General features: G+C 51.6%; 1 protein-coding gene across 1 annotated transcript; it reads right to left on the bottom strand.

Annotated features, from left to right (window-relative positions):
- Positions 1-10,633: 10,633 nt before the first annotated feature.
- On the bottom strand, positions 10,634-19,268 carry ST8SIA3 (ST8 alpha-N-acetyl-neuraminide alpha-2,8-sialyltransferase 3). Its single transcript, XM_040580843.1, has 4 exons — positions 18,977-19,268; positions 18,222-18,344; positions 15,404-15,961; positions 10,634-14,662 (listed from the first exon to the last, which is right to left on the bottom strand). The coding sequence occupies exons 1-4, from the start codon at positions 19,153-19,155 to the stop codon at positions 14,380-14,382; spliced, it is 1,143 nt and encodes a 380-aa protein (XP_040436777.1). The 5' UTR covers positions 19,156-19,268; the 3' UTR covers positions 10,634-14,379.
- Positions 19,269-20,086: the final 818 nt, after the last annotated feature.

Here is a 20,086-nt window from a genome sequence, read left to right as displayed (position 1 = left end):
TACTGTGCCGTGCCAGGCCATGCAGCTGCTCCCATCCATGCGGTTCCCTCCACTGCCCCCCCACCCATTTAATCAGTAACACAGCAATGGCAGCTCCCAGCAGCCGTGCCCTTGTGTTTTATGTCATCCTTATCTCCACCTCTACATTTGTAAAGGTCCCACCCCCACTGTGTCTTTCTGGTAACGAAATGGGGGAAAATGGGGAGAAATGTCACTTTTTTAATAGGATCAGTGAGAGTTCAGCCTGAGTTGTACACTGGGGAGTAAAATTCAGAAAACAGCCAAGGGGGAGAGGTTATGCAGGAGCTGTGTGGCAGGGGCTGTGGGGAGTCGGGGGCAGGGGGGGGCGCTGTGGTGTGGGCAGCGTGCCCAGCCACCCGCCTGGGCCTGAGTACAAACAGGAACGGGTGCTGGGCACCTCTCTGCTTTGGAACATGCAGAAATACCATGGAGCTTGTAAAGAAATGCAGCTGCTGAGTAAAAATTGTTGAGTCCTGTCCAAAAATGGCTGTGTTTTATATTCTTCCAAGGTAAGACACCATGCATTACCTTGCCACTCTTGAGGGCACCTGCAGTCTCTTTACAAACAGGTTGTGTATGATAGCACTCAGTTTCCCTACAGATTTCCACTACGGATTCCCAAAGGCTAACAATCCATTTCCTTCCACACTGCTGTTGCCACATGTCTCTGAAGCTCATGGTGTTTTCCAAGCTGCTTTTTGGCATTAACCAAGTGCATATAAAATGAAGCTCCCCCCACCCCAGCTACCCCTGCCATTGTCAGCCTGTAGTAGAAAAGAAAAAAGAAAGGAAGAAGAAAAAGAAAGCCCTGGCATGAGGTGCCTTTGTTCAGGGCAAGTTATGCGTGAAATCTTTTTGTCCTTCCTAAAGGAAGGCAAAAGTTGCAGTTGATTTGGGGAAAAGAGAGGCAAGTGCAGCTCTCCCGAGGCAGAGGTAGGATGGCAGGCAGGAGGGGAGGGGAGTGAGTGGGCAGACTCCCATGGGAACCAGCTGCTGCAGGTGTGCTGGTGTCCTTTTCCTTTTTTCCCCCTGTCTTCCTTTTTTGCCTCTTTTCCCCCCTTTTTTCCTTTCCTTCCCCTTCCTTTTCTCCTTTCCCAGAAGAACTGTTGTTGGAAGGTATCTCTGGAGCCCAGGTGTTCCAACCCCTGCTCAAACCGTGTCACACAAGCGTGAGCTGGTGACAGGACATGCTTTTTTAGATACTCAGCTCCATCCCCTCCTGCTGTTCCTGGGAACTACCAGTACTCTCTTACAGAGTGGGAACCATTACCTAAAAATTAAGATTAATCATACTTTGAGTTGTAGCTCCATAGGTTTTGCAAAGATCTTCTAACACGTTTCATAACTTAAATGAAATACAACTTTTTGTTGAACAAAAAATGAACTGCACTATTTTGCTTGATTGTGTATTGATCCCCTTTCCTTCCAGAAAAGCCAGCTGCATTCAGCTATCTCAGTAAGCACCTACCGCCCCTTTTTGTGAGCTGGGGTGCTACTTGTCTTTGGTGGGGTCTGTGCCAATGGGCATGAGGCAAAGTTCCCCACCTCGGCAGAGCAGCAGAAGTGGGGCACCCCAGCATCAGGGAGCAGAGCTTGCCGTGGGCCGCTGTGGCAGGTATGCATGCTGGCACAGGAGCTGTGCAGGCGGAGGGAGCATTTGCCAGTGCCTTCGGAGGGCTGGGCTGCACCCGTCATTCCGATCAATTATGCTCTCTGTAAGTTAACAGAGGAAAGATGAGAAATTGATTTTTTTTTTTCCTGACAAAATGGTATTTTCAAAATTCAGGAGATAAGGCCTGACTTTGACCTTTTCTTTCTAAACTTACGCCTGATTATCGTGTTCCTTGATGATGCTATGTTACACATGGTAGTGTCTAATTCTGGCATCTTGCCAAATTGATGTAAAAATCTTCCTGGTAATCAACCCACAAACGTATAAGTATCAGTGCACAGCACAGCTGTAACCAACACAGCTGGTATATTGTGGCGCCGTGCTGCTCGTGTACCATGTTGCCTGTGCTCTGCCTGCTGTCTCACAGCCAGCGAGCAGTGCAGGCACTACTGTGGGGCTACAATGCAGTGGGGGCTGTGAAGGGCTGCTGCCAGCCCCGCTGGAGGCAGTGTGGCAGAGAGCTCTGCCCTTCTACCCCGTGGGTGCCGTATGCTTTGGCATCTGCCACGGGGCTCCTCAAGGCCCCTGCACCCACTAAACCTTCCCCCCTGTGTGACGGAGGGTGCTCGGGTGCCCTTTGGCACCCACGCAGAACAAACCCTTTCTGTCAGCTGTACCGCTGGCAGCAGGTGCAGGCATGGCTGGCAGGAGCGGTGCCGGACAGCCCGGGGTGGCTGGTCACTGCTTCCAGCCTAACGAGCTTGGGCTGCCCAGCGGGAAGCAGCATTCCCTGCCTGCGTGGCTGCCTTTGCCAGAGGCTTTCCCTCTGCTCTCGGGGGGCGGGAGGAGGGAGGTTTCTTTGTTAGCTTTCCTCCTCCCTCCCTGCAGCCTGGACTCCCCTGGCCGATGCTGGGTGCCCTTGCTTCCCTCAAAAGAGGTAGTGGTGCGGTGCCCAGGGGCTGGTGGGATGGGATGGACCTGGGGGCTGACCTGGCCTGGACACATTCACCCCAAGCTTTCTTGCTCAGCATCCTTCTTTTTTTGGCCATGGCTCCCCTGGGTATTTGCATTTTAATTCCTCCTCTTTTTTGTTCACTAGGGACTCAACTCTGCAGTTCCCTCCAGCACCCACACCCATCTCTGAGCGTGCAGAAGAGGAAGCCCTGGCCCTCCAGTGCTGCAAAACTGGCTGACTGACCCAAACCGCTCGTAAAAAGGTGAATCCACAGATTCATCACCTGCACTCACAGCCCTGCATGTTAGTGCTCATGTGCTCACGTTAGTGCTCGACATGGGCCACAGGCATGGGTGAGCTTTTCCTTAAAACACCTAGCATGAGTTGGCAAGAGATGGCACACGTCATTTTCACCTGCTTTTAAACAAATATTGCAAGTGTTTTCTTTGAGTGTTTTGAAACTGGTGTTGCAAGTCTGTTTTTCTCTGCAGAGGAGCCCGCTCCAGCCCCCTCTGATGTCTTCCCAATAATGGCAGCACAGCTGGACATGTGTCCAGGGGGCTTAACCTGTATTGGCCCCAGCTGTACCTCCTGCCCAGGACTAAGTTTTGCTTGTGAGAAGCAGAATCAACCTTCCCTGTGATTTTTCTCCTCCCAGGCAGGATTTCAGTTATTTAGAAGTAAAAGATAAGTCAGACAATATGAGATTTTTTTTTTCCCCAGAGATTTTCAGAGGGGCAGTCTGGAGGGTAAAACAGGCCTGAGAAAGCTGAATCCAGCGTTATCAGTGCAAACTAATAGCAGGAAAAAAGGCTCTGAGGTTACCTGAGGGAAGTGAGACACTGCCAGCACCCTATGGCCCTGGCACAGAGGCACAGAGGCTCTGGGAAGCCTTGCTCAGATTTATTAGTGGGCAGATGAATTGGGGGTTTCTGCTCTGTGCCTCCCATGGGACAGCTCTGGTTCGGTGCACCCTGGCCTCACTGCAAGAGGGACAGTGCGGCTGTCCTGGCGTGGCTGATGGCACACTTGGCTGGTGAGGACCATGGTTAAAGATTAAAACTGGATCCAGTTCACAATATTTATCTTGGAAGCAGGAGGGCTTGTTTGGTTTGTGGGAAGTGTTGGGAAACGATGATGCTGGCATGGAGACACCCAGCAGGGCTGGCCCCCACAGGGTCCCGGGGTCCCGGCAGACCTCACACGGTGAGCTGGGGATGTGGCAGTGCTGGCGCCGTGGGCAGGACAGGGAGAAAACCCAAGGGAGGGGCCCGCATCAGCGGGTGCACCCCACAGTTAGGACATGGCTGCTCCCCTCTGATGCTTTGCACAGTGTCCTACCTCCCAAACAGAGACAGTGGCACCTGCCTTTCCCCCATGATCGTTTGAAGGATAAATATATTAGATACTAGTGATGGGAAGCATGCAAGTAGCATAGACAGATACTGCTTTTTCATTTGTATTGCACTAAACGTTACTTACTAGAACATTTTTCAAAGATTAATAACTGCTTGCCAAATCTATTAGCCCTACTCTGGAAAAACCCAGCCAGATGAACTGGGACAGAAAGCCATCCAGTTTATGCAAAAACATGGGATTTAGATATATTTTGGTGGTGAGAGTGCCTGACGTGCACAAGAATGACACAGGATATTCAGGAGCTAACTTGCATTTGTGCTGTGCAGGCCAGGCAAACCTCTTTAGAGCAATTTGTGCACCAGAACAAATCAAGAACAAGCTGTCGCAGAGATGTCTTGAGGTGGGTTTGAATGCCTTCCATTCAGAGAGCAGAAATGCTCTGAGAAACAGGGCTTTGGTCAGCGCAGGCAGGAGGTCTCAGTCAGCTCCATCCACATGAGCTTTACCCTGATGCTACTCCTGCCTCGGCAGTCAGACTTTATATTCAAAATTAGATTGAATGAAGTAGTATATACGTGTTGCAGAATACTGACACTGCATTAATTGGAAGTGAACTGGCTTATGTGACAACTGATTTCTGGTTTTCGTATATACAATACAAAGAAGCTGCTTGGAATTTTTAGATATTCTGGTTAGCACCTAAATTATAACTTTTTGTGTAATTTTGGTGTTTAGAATATCCCCTAGTGACTATTGCTGGGCAATGAATGCTGACAATGTGGATGGATTTGGCAATTGTTTAGGCTTCAGTAGTGGTTAAAGGGAGAACTCACATGGTTCCCACCTAGACAGTGCTTCCCAAAGACCTCCACCGCTGCCAGGGTTTTGTTAAGTCTTAAATCTAGAGGGATGGGGGGGACGCAGGGTACTCCTGTGCTGCTCTTGCAGGCACTGAAATAGGCAGTAAAAAGGAATTTGTAGACACAGGGAAAATGTTCCCCTTACTGGACAAGCTTTTAATTTCATAAATGCATAAAAGGATCTGATACCCACAAGCTGCCTGTAATAAAAGGCTAGAGACCCAACGGTGAGAAAATAACCACTGGGAGAAATTAAAAATAAGGCAGCAGTTTCTGCAGCAGTACAACTTCTTAGTTTAAAATCTTGAAGCACTTGAATCCATTAGCACTGCCTTTCATTTGCAGCACATGGGCATGGCACCCTGTGTGCCATGCTTAGGGCAGCACAGTGCACCTCTGGCCATGGGGCTGCTCTGGCCCCTGCCAGCCGGAGAGACTATCTATGTGAGTTTACAGAAACTTCCAAAAACCCATGGCAAAGTTTCTCACAGGATCCAGTAAGGACACCGAGCAGTGTTGGAGCAAGCAGGAAGTCATCTCTTGGCCTGGGAGCTGGCCACAGGGCAGAAATAGAGCAGGAAGGATTGATGGGCTTTGACACAGCAGGATGGCAGCTCTCAGGGCTCCAGACCCACCGGCAAGGAGGCCAAGTGCTCTGCAGGGAGGAAAAGCTGTCTGTGGGTAGCAGAGGCTGTCATCAGTGCTGTGCCGTCTCAATGGGAGGAGGTCTCGAGGAGGGCCACAGCTCAGGCTGCACTCAAATGGGTGTAAGTCCACCCATGAAGTATCCACTGACATGGGTGAAACTAACTCCCCCCCAATGAGCTGGTGTGCCCTTGGCCAGGAACAGGCACCATCCCTGGCAGGGCTCCTTGGCACATCCCACCACCGCAGCTGTCGACTGCTCTCTGCCATGGCACTCACCATCCGTCTGTCCCCTTCCACCGACATCCCCCCACCTGAGAGCTCAGCGGGGGCTGCTGCCCTGCTGCAGGGTTTGGTGAGAAGGTGTCAGGACAGATGTGCCATCCTCAAGGTCAAGGGCTGCTGTACTGTAGTGTCCACTGGAACAGAAGGTAGAAAGGCACAGGCTGAAGCGGGGCAATCTGTCCTTCTTACTAGTGTATTGTAGGTAATGGAAGTGGGATATAAGATGTTCTTGGGAGTGTAATTCACTGTAATGAACAAATGACCTGAGCCAAGCTGTGTACTGATTTACATGCTGTGTAATGCCATGTATTTCACAGGAGTGCAGAATTTGATCCATCACACTAAGCTTATTGCACTGCATAACGAAATACAGGGAGCAATAAACAAGACCCTTGGCAACTCTTCTGATGAAGTTTCCCAGTAAAACCTGTTGTTTAAGTCCAGATCTGCAGAAAAGCTGATGAGCTGATGTGCTGAACACAGGCCCTGGAGTCCACAATTCAGCCCTCAAGATCCCCACCTGTCTGCTGTGTGCTGCCCAGGATGCCCCCTGCCCACGCAGCACCTGCATGCCCCTACACCCAGAGACCAGCAGGGTGGGAGCCCACAAAAAGCAAAAAAGGGAGAAATTGCTTAGCACACCTGGAAGCCACTTCCAGACAGGGATCAAGGGCACAAGCCCACCCTGACTGGGAGGGAGAAGACAGAAAGGGTGCTGGGAGAGCAACTTAGTCACAAACACTCAAAAAAATCTCAGCATGAGCAAGCAGTGTGTGCTTAATGGCTAACGATGAGAATAGCACCAAAGAATAGTAGGAACATTGCCCGGAAGCCCGAGGCACGAGTGGAAGACAGCTAGCAAGGGAGTTAAAACGCACCAATAAAACTTTCTCTGAGTTGTTAATGGTGAGAAGGCGGCCAAGGAGAGTTGTTCTGCTGCTCTGCAGGGAGGAAAAGCTGTCGGTGGGTAGCAGAGGCTGTCATCGGTGCTGTGCCTTCTCAACGGGAGGAGGTCTCGAGAAGGGTTCTGTGGTGGTCTGTCCTTGCCAGTGACTCCCCAGTATTTTCATTAGCAGCCGGAATAGAGAGTGTGCTTATTAAACAGGCGGGTAGTAGTTAGCTGCGTTGATCTGAGAGTGTGCTGGAGGACAGGATGAGAGTCAGGAATGATCCTGTGCTGCTTTCACTGGTATAAAATACGCCTGGAGCTTGCACAAGAGCCATGGAAACACGAGAACTAGAAGTTGCATGCCAGTTTGAAGTGAAAAATGTGTAAATCATACTTCACTCTGTATTAATATTAATAGCTGGCTGGAGGCACGTGGGGCTGGACTCCCCATGAGTGGCAGCTCATCCCAAAGCAGGTGTTGGGAGTGGGGCACAGGAGAGGTCCCTGGTGCCTGAGCCTTCCCCCTGCGTGGCAGACCCCAGGGGAGGGGTTCAGCTGCAGGCAGCTGCCCGGAGACCCCTAACAGCTGTCTGGCTTTAATTGCACTGTGTGAGCCAGGGTTTCCTTCTCATCTGGGATGTGTGAGGCCTCTCTGCAATGGGGATCCTCCCTCCCCTGTGCCAAATCCCACCCACAGAGACCCTGAATTTGGGAACTTTTCTGAAAACAGGACTTTACTCCCTTTTGACATGTGCGGGATAATTATTTCAGTCAGATTATTGCTGAGCTGCTAAGCACGCTTGAACCTGCAAACAGCATCTGCATTTACTCACTTAGGAGGAAAAAAAGATCCAGTGGGAGAGAAGATCAGCTGTTTGGGCTTGTTAGCAGGAAAGGTGCTTTGTGCCTGCCTGCCCCACCGCGGGAGGGTGAGCCCAGCCAGGTGGGCACTGGGGTGTGCTGCGGGCAGCACTGGGGCCCTCAGTGGAGATCCGTGTGCTGGGCACCACGGAGCATCTGTCACCAGTGTCCTGAGAGGAACCGACAGCGGGGACCTGGCACCCAAACTGTACCTCTCTCACCACTGACTCCTGTTAGTTCAGCACCTAAAATGAAACTTGGGCTGCAGGAAGCCACGCTTGTGGTTTGCTAGGGTGGAGCACCCGTGGCATGCTTTCCTATGATTTGCATGCATTTACAACCCTGCATTGTATCCTTTAAAATACACAAGGCTTTTTGATGAAAATGACAATCTGGTGCTCAGCAGAGTGCACCTACAGTGCAGAAACACTCCCACTGAGGGCCTGTCACTATTACGGGCAGTAAGCAGTTCAGGAAATAAGAAGGAAGAGGCGGACACAGCTGAGTTGTACAGACTTTCAATGCACAATAAAACATTTTATTTAAAAACAATGCATTCAGAATCATGTTTTGGCACGAGTCAATGTTGCAGGCACATTCACACCAAAGAATCGCATTGCTGAGAGATCCCAAATGAACCATCGCGCTGTTGTCCACAAACGTTGCTCACAACAAGGATGCGGGACTCTGTCACGCGAAGAGCCAGGGCCTTACTTTCCAGCGTGCCCACACATTTCCAGGCATGATGCGCTGTACGGACTGCGCTCGGGCCTCGGCTTGGCACCGCATCTGGCATGGCATGTGCTGGCCTGTGGGCCCCATCCCGCTCCCGCCGCCACCACAGGAGCTCTCTGTGGGAGCATGGCTGAGCACCGGCTCCTCTTGCAACGTGCTTCACACCACGTGCGGCTTTGCCATTCACCTGAGACTGCGCCCTGGCCCTTTATGAACATTAGCCATTTAAAAATAAATAATGCTTTTAGTATGGCTGTTAAATGATGAATCCTTTATTACAATTATGGCATTTTTTTTCTTTTTTTTTTTAATATTTATCTTTTTTTATTGAAAACAACTCCATCAGGCATTGAACTGTATAGTCATTGGAATAAAGACACATTCATTTACAGAAAACCTGCTTTTTTTCTAAACTATCTGTTTTTGCAACCTCCATTCACAGTTATATTTCACAAATGCTTGCTTTTTTGGTATATGCCACAATTAAAACCGGTAGCCAAAGTGACCTTGTTTTAATGTATCTTGCTACCATTCACTGAAAAGATGCAAGCAACAAAAATACAAACCCAAGATGTATAAAAGAAGAGAAGGTAACACATGTATTTCCATTCTTATGTACACCCCTTCTTCCCACCCCCTGCCTGGCGGCCTGATCCCCCTGACCACAGCACCCAGCCCCACACAGCACCCACCCCAAGATCCTGCTGACAGTCCCTGCCAAGGTGCAGGTCCTCAGCACCCATCCTATCGGTGCAGTGGCTGGAGCAGGATGAGACCACTGCTCACCTTTGGCTGCCCACAGTGCGTGGGACGCTGGCAGCCCAGGGCTGCACAGGTTCTACATCCCACCAGACCCTTCCCTCAGAGCTAGTCGGAAGGACTTCTCTTGATTTTGTAAACTACAGTGTTTTGTACTTACAAATATTGATCACGTCGCATTACGCATACTTTTATTTAGCTATATTTGCTTGTCTAGACATTCAGTAATGACAGTGAGTGTTTTCCCTGAACCATCAGGAATTCATTTAGATGGACAGAGGGAGGAAGGTTCTGGGCCAAACAGAAAGGAAGGAAGAATCTAGCCGAGGTGATACGGAATGCAGGTGCCATTTTCTGTCCTGAGCAGCTCCCTGCCGCAGGAGCCACGTTTGCAGGGGGGAGCAGCTTGCTTATTGAATGGAAAGGCATTTTCTGCCAGAGAGAGGCAGACACAGAGAGCCCCTCTGCCTCAGCTGCTGTCTTCTCTGCACCCTTTGGTCCTCACCTCTCCACTAGACCCCACCACAATCTATTGCCCTCCTCCTGCAGCACAGCAGCCCACCGTAAGCAGCCAAGCCTGCACCTCCGAGCCGAGGGATACCAGGCAGAGCCGTCACCTCCTTCTCACCACCTGCTGACCTCTTCCAGCTCAAAGGCACACCTTGTTTTCTACAGAGCCAGAATTACATATGCCATAAGCCCAGTGCAGTGAGGAAAGGATGCTGAGCCCAGACCTGCTGGAGCAAACACTGGGAGGGTGTCACCCCACTTTGCTGCTCTGGGATGCATGGTGCCCCTGACATGAGGCCCTGCAAGAAAACTGGCCTGAAAGTGGGGGTTTGGGGAAGAGCCCAGCCTGACCTCAAGGCACCTGGAGGGTCTTTCCCTGCCTGGGGGAGCAGAGCCCACCCTGGGCCGCTGCTGGTCCCACTGCTCAGCATGAGCTGCCCTTCCCCTCTGCTCTCTCTAGAAAAGTAGAATTCAAAGAGCATCTAAGAAAACAGGTGAAAACAAAAGATGCGTATTTTAAGACATTTTTCCACATTGCAAGAGCTCAGACAAAAAATATTGATGCTAAGAAGCAATTTACTTTGGGCTGTATTGCGCCATTGATTTTGGGGCAGGACTCCCCATTAAAATCAATGATTCTGAAATGTTCAATGTGGTCCTGAAAAATCAATGGGGAGTTTTGCTTAAAAATCAATGATATAATATGGCACTCTGACAATAATTTTTCTGTATTCCTGTTTCCGAATATTTGCAGTTTTTTCTCACACTTCCTTCTCTGCACTTGGTGCCTCTGTGCATCTGGAAAGTTCCAGCTGTGCTGCCAGGACTATCATAACGGGACCTTGCCACTAGCAAGATGAACCTGAGAGAGACACTCCATTTGCTTAAATTAAGCAAGATCAAATTAAGGTGCCGTGCATTAAAACACCTTTCCATTGCCATTCTCCCCACAATCTAGGGGCACGTGCGGTGCTGTGTCCCTGGTGCTCTCTGGGCTGGGAGTGAGTGGGGCATTGCAGACCTCCCGAGCACAGCCGTGGGAAGCAGGCTGGGGGTGCAAGTTGTGGGAAGAACAGAAATCCCAGCTGTGGGCAATTTCCCCAAGTTTATTGTGGTTAGGAAGGGAAATAATTTTTTTAAAAAAATCAATTATGAAAAATTAAAAAACTACCCAGGGGTAATTTAGGTTTTTGGTTTCAACTTCTAATTTTTACATTTTATTTTCTCTCCTGGGCGCTCAAAAGGAGTAGCTTGAGTGGAGAGAAGATGTGCACTGCTCAGCAACTGCGGCCCTCGGGCATGGCAGAACTGACGCCTTTTCCTCCTGCATGGGCTCTCAGAGAGAGGCAGGATGCTGCAGCTCTGTCTGAACCAGCTCCACATGAGCTTTGCCACTCAGGTGCAGCAGCTGCACAAGCCCTTGCAGCACCTGCAGCACAGGGACATCCACTTCTGCCATCAGCCCTCTCTGGGGACACTGAGGACAGGGCTGGGACACAGCAGATGGCCCATTTCACGTGGCTTTCCAGCATCTCATAGTGCACCCGTGGCCAGTTTGACTCTGGAGACCTTCCCATCCCAGCTTCACTATGCAGTTATACGGCCAGTTCCTCCATGTCCACACTGGACGTGCCCTTGCCAGTGTCCGTGCCCTGCCAGCATTAGGGGAGGAGGAGCACGGAGCTGCTGGGGGGAGATGAGCAATGAACCATCTTGCCCCAGGCTGAGCATCCCCCTTGCAAAAAGAGCCTCCAGGAGACACAAGAGGTGCATGGATGGAAATACGTTTGTTTAGGCTAATGAATGTTTACCTGTGACTACATCTAATTTAAAGTAGTTATGCCATATAAACGCAATGCAGCATCCAAGCAGGATCTGCCAGTGCAATTTCCCATTAGGAGCCAGCAGCCGAAAATTATATAGAGCACATTGGCCTCTGCTTTCATGCCAATATAATGATAATAGTCCACATACCTTAATTTGCTGATTAAAAATGATTGCTGCCTACATGAAATTGATAAAACAACTCTTAATTAAAATATATGACATTAACCACAAGCCAAGAGGCATCACCCAGGGTTCGGGGTGACCCTTCTCCCCCAGTGGGCTCTTTGCTGAGCTGTTTCTTGGCCACTGGGCGCACCTTCACCATGCACCTCAGTGACTTGCAAAGCGATCAGCCTGCCTTAGAAAGCATGCATCTGCTGTACAGCTCAATAGGAAATGGTATTGGAAATGACTAATTACTGTACTTCATTAACAACTAGTGCAGAACTCTTCCTTCCCTGTGCAATTCCTCTTTTTCTGCTTTTTGGCAAAAACATTCAATGTGCTCCGGCAGTTAGACAAGGGTTCCTGCAGGACCTGGCTGCTCCCGGCCCTGTGGCTCCCTGCTGCCCATTGGGACTTGTGGTCCTGCAACTGGAGGGTGAGAAGCTGCAACTCTCGCTGACAGGGCCTGCAGGGCTCGGGGGGCTCAGTCTTTCCCCTGGGGACATGGGCAGCTGCTAGCATGGGGACAGCCTGTCCCTGTGCTCTGCAGGGGTCCCCTCCCTGGTCCGGGCTCTTGCGCATGACTACGAGACAAGCAATATGTGATAATATCAAGAACAACTCATAAGACACCACCATCACTGCACAACTATGTCTTCATAATAACAGTTGCTAGAGGCCGTACTCTGCTGTAGGAACGGCGATGAGCGCAGGACCGTCAGGACAGCGCGGAGAGCCGGAGCCCTGGGAGTACGGATCCAGGCTTGGCAGCCAGGCGGGAACGCGGCGGCTCCTTGCAGGAGTGGGTCTGTGCACACTGCAGCGCGGGGGACCCAAGCCCCTCGCCAGCGTGCCCCAGTCCTGAACAGCCTTTGAAAAAAGCAAAAGCCAGAAAATGTGGGATAATTCAAATGGGGAAGAAAGCTGCCAGCTCCTTCTCCAGCTGGGGTGTGGGGGAGAGCAGGGGCCTGACCTCAGGGGCTGGTGGGGCTGTGGTGCCGTGGCGGGGCAGTGGCAGGCACCGGGAGATGCTCCCAGCCGCTCGGGTTTGGCGTTTGTTGTACTCGAGATCTTCCACACCTCCTACATCTGCCTGTAGGTAAAGAGGCTGAGAAAAATTAAAATGTGCCATTTTAAAGTAAGATTTTAAATTGGATTTTGCATCTTTCAGTGTGTAGTCAGTTCTCAGCATCATACGGAGTAGTAGAAAAATGTTAGAACACTTGTAAGCATACTTGTCATAAGAAAGTTATTTTACAGGCTCCTTTATCCTGAGACATAATGGCCAACATTTTCAAACTGTAAGTGACCCTAAGGTTTGTTCTCTCTCCAAGCAGCCTGATTTTCAGTGGTACAGAGGAAACCGTGCCTTCCTTTGACTGCCTCGGGCAGCTGGTGGCAACCGGAAAATGGGGTCACTGATTTAGTTATCTGACAGTGGATTTAGAGATGTGAATGGGGAAATCTGGTAACTGTATTCCCTCTTCCCTACACTCTTGCCACACTCGCATCCCTTCAAAAAACATTTTAAAATCCCAGCGCCTGGCCACTTTTGCTGCCCGGCCAGGTCTGGCTGTGGAGCCAGGGGACAGGCACAGGGCAGGGTGGCAGCCCCGCCCCTCGGTGACACCCCGCGGGTCACGGCAGGGGGCAGACATAGCCCTGCTCACCTGTCTGCCCTGCTGCTGTTAATTGGGCTAATAAAAGCTATGGCTGTTCCCTGCAGACCCGGCATCGCTGGGCACTACGCCCCATCGCCACCGCAGGATGGACGGTGGTTTGGGTGGGACGTACGAAGCACAGTGAGTGCCTACCCTTGTCAGCTGTGCCAGGGCCAGCAGGGTACAGCCATGGCAGGTCCCCCGGGGCAGCCGCAGCGCCTGGCCAGCTCCTCACCCCACAGTGCTGTGATGTGCGGCCCATGGCAGGGCCGTGTGCACCGGGAATGGGGAGCACTGGCGGGCTCTGCGGGTGCCAAGGGGCAGGTGGGAGCCCGCGTGCTCCCCACTTAGAGGGCTTATCCTCCCAAGGGACCTGCGTTGTTGGAGGGTGCGGAGAGCAGGCGCAGGGGGAGATGCACCCGCCCAAGGGTTTGGGGCTCTTCTCACCTGATGCGTCTCCAGAGATATCTAATTCCATCTATTACGGTGATTTAACTTTAAAATAAAAAGACCAAATAGTATCACATGGATGTGGATGGACTTGTTACAGCCTGTCTAATTTGGACTAGGCTTTGGCCCAAACTGAATTAAAACACCAAAGTATTCTGAGTGTGATATAAATGCCTAGCTAAGGTACCAGCCATATTTTGACCACCTTCTTCACGTTATTCTTTAAAAAATGTAAAATTCAGTAAATATGAAAATATGCAAGTGGTGGAATTCAGGATCCACACTGAAGAACTTGCAAGTGATGATGAACCAGAATTCAGAGTGGCTTTCTCAATCCGCCATGGCAACATACATATGCTGAGCTATTCAGAACAACATATATGAAAGAAGAAAAACTTTTTAAAACTAACACTTCTAGTTCGGATCAGGAAGGATCAATAAAATTAAGAGATTTAGGGCATTTAGTGGAATGCTAAAATATGAAAATGGCTTAAAACGTACTTAGCGGCATGTCTATAAACGCAAAATATTTCAACTTTGCTGCTGCATGAATAGCATCCACAGAATTTGATTAATGCTTCTGCACTGCTAAATATGCTTAAACCCTTTGATAAGCAGTGACAAGGGTGACTAAAAAGCATCTCTATATTATGGAAAATATGTTAGGGTGGGTTTTGGTTTTGTTTGTTTGGTTTTGTTTTTTTTTTAGAATTTTATGTGAAGAATGTTTAATTCGGTTTTGGGCACTTTTTAGACAATCATTTGGCACTTCAAGATTTAGGTTCTTAGGCACAATGCGACAAAGTGAGTTTGGCCAGTCCTTCACCGTGCATCCTGTAGAGCAGCTGGAACTCTGCAGGCAGCTGGTGGGACTCCTGCCACTTGGTCGTGAACTTTGTTCCCTTCTTATCATAGTAGTGGTATGGGAGGTCCTCCCTCGTGTTGGGGTCGAACCCAAAGGGCCAGAATCCATACAAGTGGATCTCTTCACATATGGCAGAAGCAAGGGTATACATGAGAATACCTGTGCTCAGCCGCTTGGGTGACAAGTGTTTGTTCTTCCAGTATCTGGAAAAAAGAAGAGTGTGTTAGTCTGGGGTACAAGAAATGCCACAGGTTTGCAGGAAGAAAAAAAGTTACTGCTTGGAGACCAACTGTGCTGACTGCTGATGGCCTGAATAAGGGAAAAGCTGCGCTTCATTAACCTTCAATGACCAGGAGTGCAGCACAGCCTTCGTAGCACTCAGATCGACAGTCTCTTGTGGTCCTCTTTTGAATGTTTTTAGGTTTTAACCATGACAGGCAATGCCTTATCCAGAAAAGTATGCTACACTGGCTCCTGCTCACACGTGCATTTGCTGAAGAGGTGGCAACGCTATCCTCCTTTGATTTATTACAGTTTTCCTTGGACCACCCTGCAGCTGTCTGCTAGCATCCCTATCTGCTAGCTGAGAAGAGCAGGCTCTTCCCTGAGTGGTGCTTTGATTACACAGCATCTCACTTGGCTCCGCTGTGCTCCTCCTGGCTCTGCGGAAGCAGCAGCAGGGAGCAGAGCCCAGTGACAGACCAAGCCCCGGTGCAACCAACCCACCTCTGCTGTGTGGTGTATAAATCTGTAAAGAAATAACTAAGTTACTTACTGAAGCAATAACAAAACTGCATTTGCTCTAAAAACAAGCAGTGTCAGGTCCTGACTTGCTAGATAGTGCCTACCAGGTCAGGTGTGAATAGAAAAATAAATAGAGCTGTATTTGGAGAGAGAGACAGATATATATATAGACAAGTTAAATGCAAAGCAAAAATACACACCTGTTAACATGCTGCATTATATTTCCTGGCCAAGCCAACTGGACCTTTAGTTGCCCTCTGTGCTCAACAAAGAAGTCAACCAATGTTCTTGTGACCGTTGCTGACGTGTGGAAGAAAAAAGCGGGGATCCAAAGAATGGCCCCATCAAGCTTTTTCAGACTTAAGAAGAAGTTGTTGCGATCCTGAATGGTCAAAAGATTGTTGTAATACTTTTCCAGGATGCTGGGGTTGAAGGTTGTAAGGTTGGTTTTCCTTCCAACATCTTTTTGAAAAGCCTCAGTTGGAGCGAAATTGCAACGGAAAACAAAATCGGATTTATCTATCTCTTGCCCACACTGACTCCCGGTCAGGATCCCACTGTTTCCAACCACAGCACAAATGTTGTAGTGCTTGTTCAGGATTGGTGACACATCGGGAAGCAGCGATCTGAAGTTATTGCTGATGGAGAAAACATACTTGTGGCTGGAGTAATCGTAATGCATCAGCTGTCCAATCCGAACACTATTCTTGGTCAAAGAAAAATTTTTTATGACGTCAACATGCTGAAGGATTTCTTGCCTAAAACAGAAGAAAAGAAAACATGGGATTACATTTCCCCTCTTTCCGCAGTGGAGAGATTTTCTTTCCAGCTAGACTTACATTCCTCTTTTTTTTTTTCTTTTCTTTTTTTTTTTTCTTTTTTTTTTTTTTTTTTTAATGTAGTAAAGCAGCTTCCTGAGCAGTGTGGAGAAAGGGCTTTTAAATTAATATAAATAGATAGGAATTACGGAGCTGGCTCCTCACCTAGAGCTCCACTTGGCTTTACTGGGTGGTCCTGACTGGCGCCAGCTAAGGATGTGTCTGCGTCTCTTGGGGTAGGGTCAGAATTAAAACATTGGGTTTGCTGTGTAAGCCCGAGGCACGCAGGTCACAGTACATCCCTACCACAGTCCCCGTGCTGAGGGCTGGCATGCAGCACGGCTCCACATATGCTGGGATAGGGGCTGGGTGGGTCGGTTTGCTGCTGGGGCTCCCCATGTGTGTTTCACTTCTGGTACGGCACTTTGGTAACGATGGCACCATGTTTGCTATGAGCTATGTGGAGCAAAACCAAGTGGTCCAGGATGTTCAGCTGAATTAACAGGAACTGATTTTTAAATGCATTTCATTTTTGTGCTCTCATTAAGAAGCTCTGAATCACAAAATCAACTGACAGTCACTGTCTCCATTTATGCAAACACAATTCCTTAATGTCTTATTTGGGCAAGCATGATGGCATTTTTACAAGGGTTATTAGGGATACTTAAAAACCAAACAAAATCAACCCTGCTCAGGAGTTTCCCTAGCAGGGCGTAAAATTAGAAAGCAAGTACCATTTTATTTGGTTGTGTTTATGGAAAACAAACAACCTTTCTTCCAGCTCGCATCCTCCAATGTCTAAGCATTAATGGAGTCCCACTGGGTGCCCTAATTATAGGTTATGGCTAACGGACAAGCGCAGAGGCAGATCCTGAGACATTAGCTAAAATTGTCAGAGGGGTGGCACAGAGACAGACTGATGAAGGATGAGCTGGTAGTGCCAGGAAGGAAGCAATACTGAGGGGTGGCCACTGTCCCACTAGCCTGGGAGGTCCTGGGGAAAGGATGGGGCAGGTGAAGTGCCACCTCTCCTCGGTGGTCCTCAGCTCCACAGGGGCAGTGAAACAGGCAGCGCTTGTCGGCACTAGGCCATTACTCATCCTGCTGTGCTGGGGAGTGACCAGAAGGGAGGAGAGAAGGCCGAGCCCTGCCTGCTAGCACCAAGGGGTGTCACGGCCCCATCCTGACTCTGCTGGCTGCCTGGCGGCAAAGTGGAGGGGCCAGGGGTCCTGCCTCTCAAGTGGGATATGTGAGCCGGGTCACAAGGTGGTCTCTAAGACAGCAGGTGTTTGGCAGGACAAGATTATAGTCCAAGGTGGTAGTAGCTGTCTTAAATGATTAAATGCTTTTATTTTCTGTTATAGACACTTAGACACTGCTGATATATATATATATATATATATCAGTAAATATGTATATAAAGTGTATTTTAAAATATATTTTTATATATGTGTAAAGTGTATAAAGTATATATTTACTGATCTATATTAGTAGAGCAAATAAATAAAAGAGGCTGGCCAGAGCCACCAAGTTCACATCACAGTGAGAAAACAGAAAGCACATTTTACTTCCCATCAAATACAAAGCAGCTTTGGGGAAGCTGAAGGAACTGAGAAACCCTTTCCATTGCATGAGGCAGGAAAGTCAGTACAACCTGCGGGCAGGAGGCAGAAGGTGGTGCACAAGGAGGGTGTCTCCGGTGGATCTGGGCTTGAGGGCCCCCATCTGAGCCCCTGTCTCTGCCTGCCCCCTCAGCTGGAGCAGTGCTGGAAGGCAGAGCAGCACTGCACTGGCTCAGAGCTGTTGTTAGCTGGGATGTTGAGCTGGGCGTGCTTTGGCTGCCATGAACATGGCATTGCATGATCATTACAGTTCAATTGGTCTCAAGTTTTAAAACCCTGGCTATTTATCTTGAAGTAACAATGATTTCACTTGTGCACCGGGAAACTGGGTCACATTCTGTTCGGTGAAATACTGCATTTTGCAGCCTGGTATCCTGCTCTGGGTTCTTCCAAGACAGCAGTAACCATCTGGGGAAATGCTCCCATGCAGCCTTTGTCTCTCACCGCTGGCAAACTACCCAGAGCTCAGAGTATTTAGCGGTGGATGACTGTATTTTCTTAAACCCCGGGGGGAAGGGAACAGCCTCGGGGACGGTGAGCAGGGGACATGTGGGCACGGTGCCCGGCCGCACGCTCACCTCTGATGTGCGAAGGCGGTGCGGTTGAAGGCCCACTTGGAGGGCTTCTCCTGAAGCTCGTGGCTCAGGGAGCTCGTGATGGGCACGAAGGAGGGGTCCAGGAACTTCAGCGCGAACTGGGACCTGCAGAGGAGCGCACGGACCCACGCAGCCACACACACGGACCCACGCAGCCACACACAGACGCGCAGCCCGGTACCGGCCGTGCCCGGGCAGCCCCCGCGGCGTCCGCCATCAGCACCGCGGACAGCGCCCGCGGCACCGCCCCCTGCTGGCGGGGCTGTGCCAAGATCCACCGTGATCTGCTTGGCCGGGCTGGGCCGGGATCTACCGGGATCTACCGGCTTCTGCCGGGCCGGCCCGGGCTGTACCGGGCCCTTGCCCGGCCGGGTCGGGCTGTACCGGGATCTACCAGGATGTACCGGGCCGGGCCGTGCCGGGCAGGGTGGTGTCAGGCTGCTCCCACCTTGCAGCACCCCTGGCGGGCGCTGCGGTCCCCGCGGTCCCTCCGCTCCCGCAAGCCCCGGGGCGCGGAGCACGGCCGGCGCGGGGAGGGCCGCATCCCCGCTGCGGGGCCGGCGCGGGGAGGGCCGCATCCCCGCTGCGGGGCCTCCCCGGGGCCGCCCGCTGAGCCGGGGATCTCCGGGGGGACAGCGCGGGGGCGGCAGGGGGCGGCATGGAAGGGAGGGGATGGGATGGGGTGAGGTTGGGTGGGAAGGGCTGAGCCCCGGCCCCGGCCCGCGCCGCGCCCTCACCTGAATCCTGCGTGGAACATGTACATGCGGGGCCCCCCCGGGCCGGCGGCGCGGGGCGCGCCAAAGATGTTGTCCTTCTTCAGCGAGACGTAGCTGATGAGGGAGAGGATGAGCAGCGCGATGCTCAGCATCACCAGCCCCAGCACGCTGGCCACCCGCACCATCTTGCAGCTCCTCATGCCGGGAGGCGGCCCCGCGGCTGGGCGTGTGCGGGGGGGGCTGCCGCGGGGCTACATGAAGCGGGGCGCGGGGGCGGCGGGCGCGGGGCGGCGGCGGGGACGGGGCCGGCACTGGCGGCAGCCGGAGAGAAAATGGTGGGAGCGAGCGGCGGAGCGAGGAAATGGCAGCCGGGAGCGGCCGCCCCGGCCCCGGCAGCCCCGGCAGCCCCGGCAGAGCCGCCGAGCCCCCCGGCCTGCCCCCCCGCCCTCGCCACCGAGCCCCCCAGCAGCCCCGCTCTCCCCCGGACAGCCCCTGTGCCAGCCCAGCAGCCCCAGTACCACACTGACAGCCCCTGTGCCCACCGGCAGGCAGCACCCATGTGCCCACCAACAGCTCCCGTGTGCCCACTGACAGCCCCAGTGCACCCCAGAGAGCCCCTGTGCCAGCCCAGTGGCCCCAGTAACCCCGTCACAGCCTCCATGTGACCCCTGACAGCCCCTGTGTGCCCACGAACTGCCCCGGTGTGCCCCACCAACAGCCCCGGTGTGTCCCAGGTTTCTTCTGCGACAGCCCCGGGGGTGTCCTCCCCAGGAGTGCCCAGTCCACAACCTGGCAGCCCATGTGTGCCCACCATGACATCCCTGGGGTGCTTCTGACAATCCTGGAGTGCCCTTCCCACACCTTGGGGTACCCTGCAGTGACTCCCCAAAAGACTGAGGGTGGCCCAGCCTGACAGCCACAGTGACGCCCTGAGAGCCCCCATGCCTCAGTTGACCCCCTGAGCCCTGGGGGTGCATGTGGGGGCTGAGCACGGCTGTAAGCTGCAGGCTGCCTGGGCTGCTCCACACCCTGTGCCTTTGCTGGGAGATCAGCACCTGGGTGGGGGCATGACACCCCCCTGCTCCCCAGCACGGGACCATGGCACTTCCTTGTGACACTATAGATCCCTGT

Source organism: Falco naumanni, chromosome Z (assembly GCF_017639655.2).
Source record: "Falco naumanni isolate bFalNau1 chromosome Z, bFalNau1.pat, whole genome shotgun sequence".
Taxonomy (NCBI): domain Eukaryota; kingdom Metazoa; phylum Chordata; class Aves; order Falconiformes; family Falconidae; genus Falco; species Falco naumanni.
Note: the sequence above shows the minus strand (reverse complement) of the source record. Positions and strands in the feature narration are given on the sequence as shown.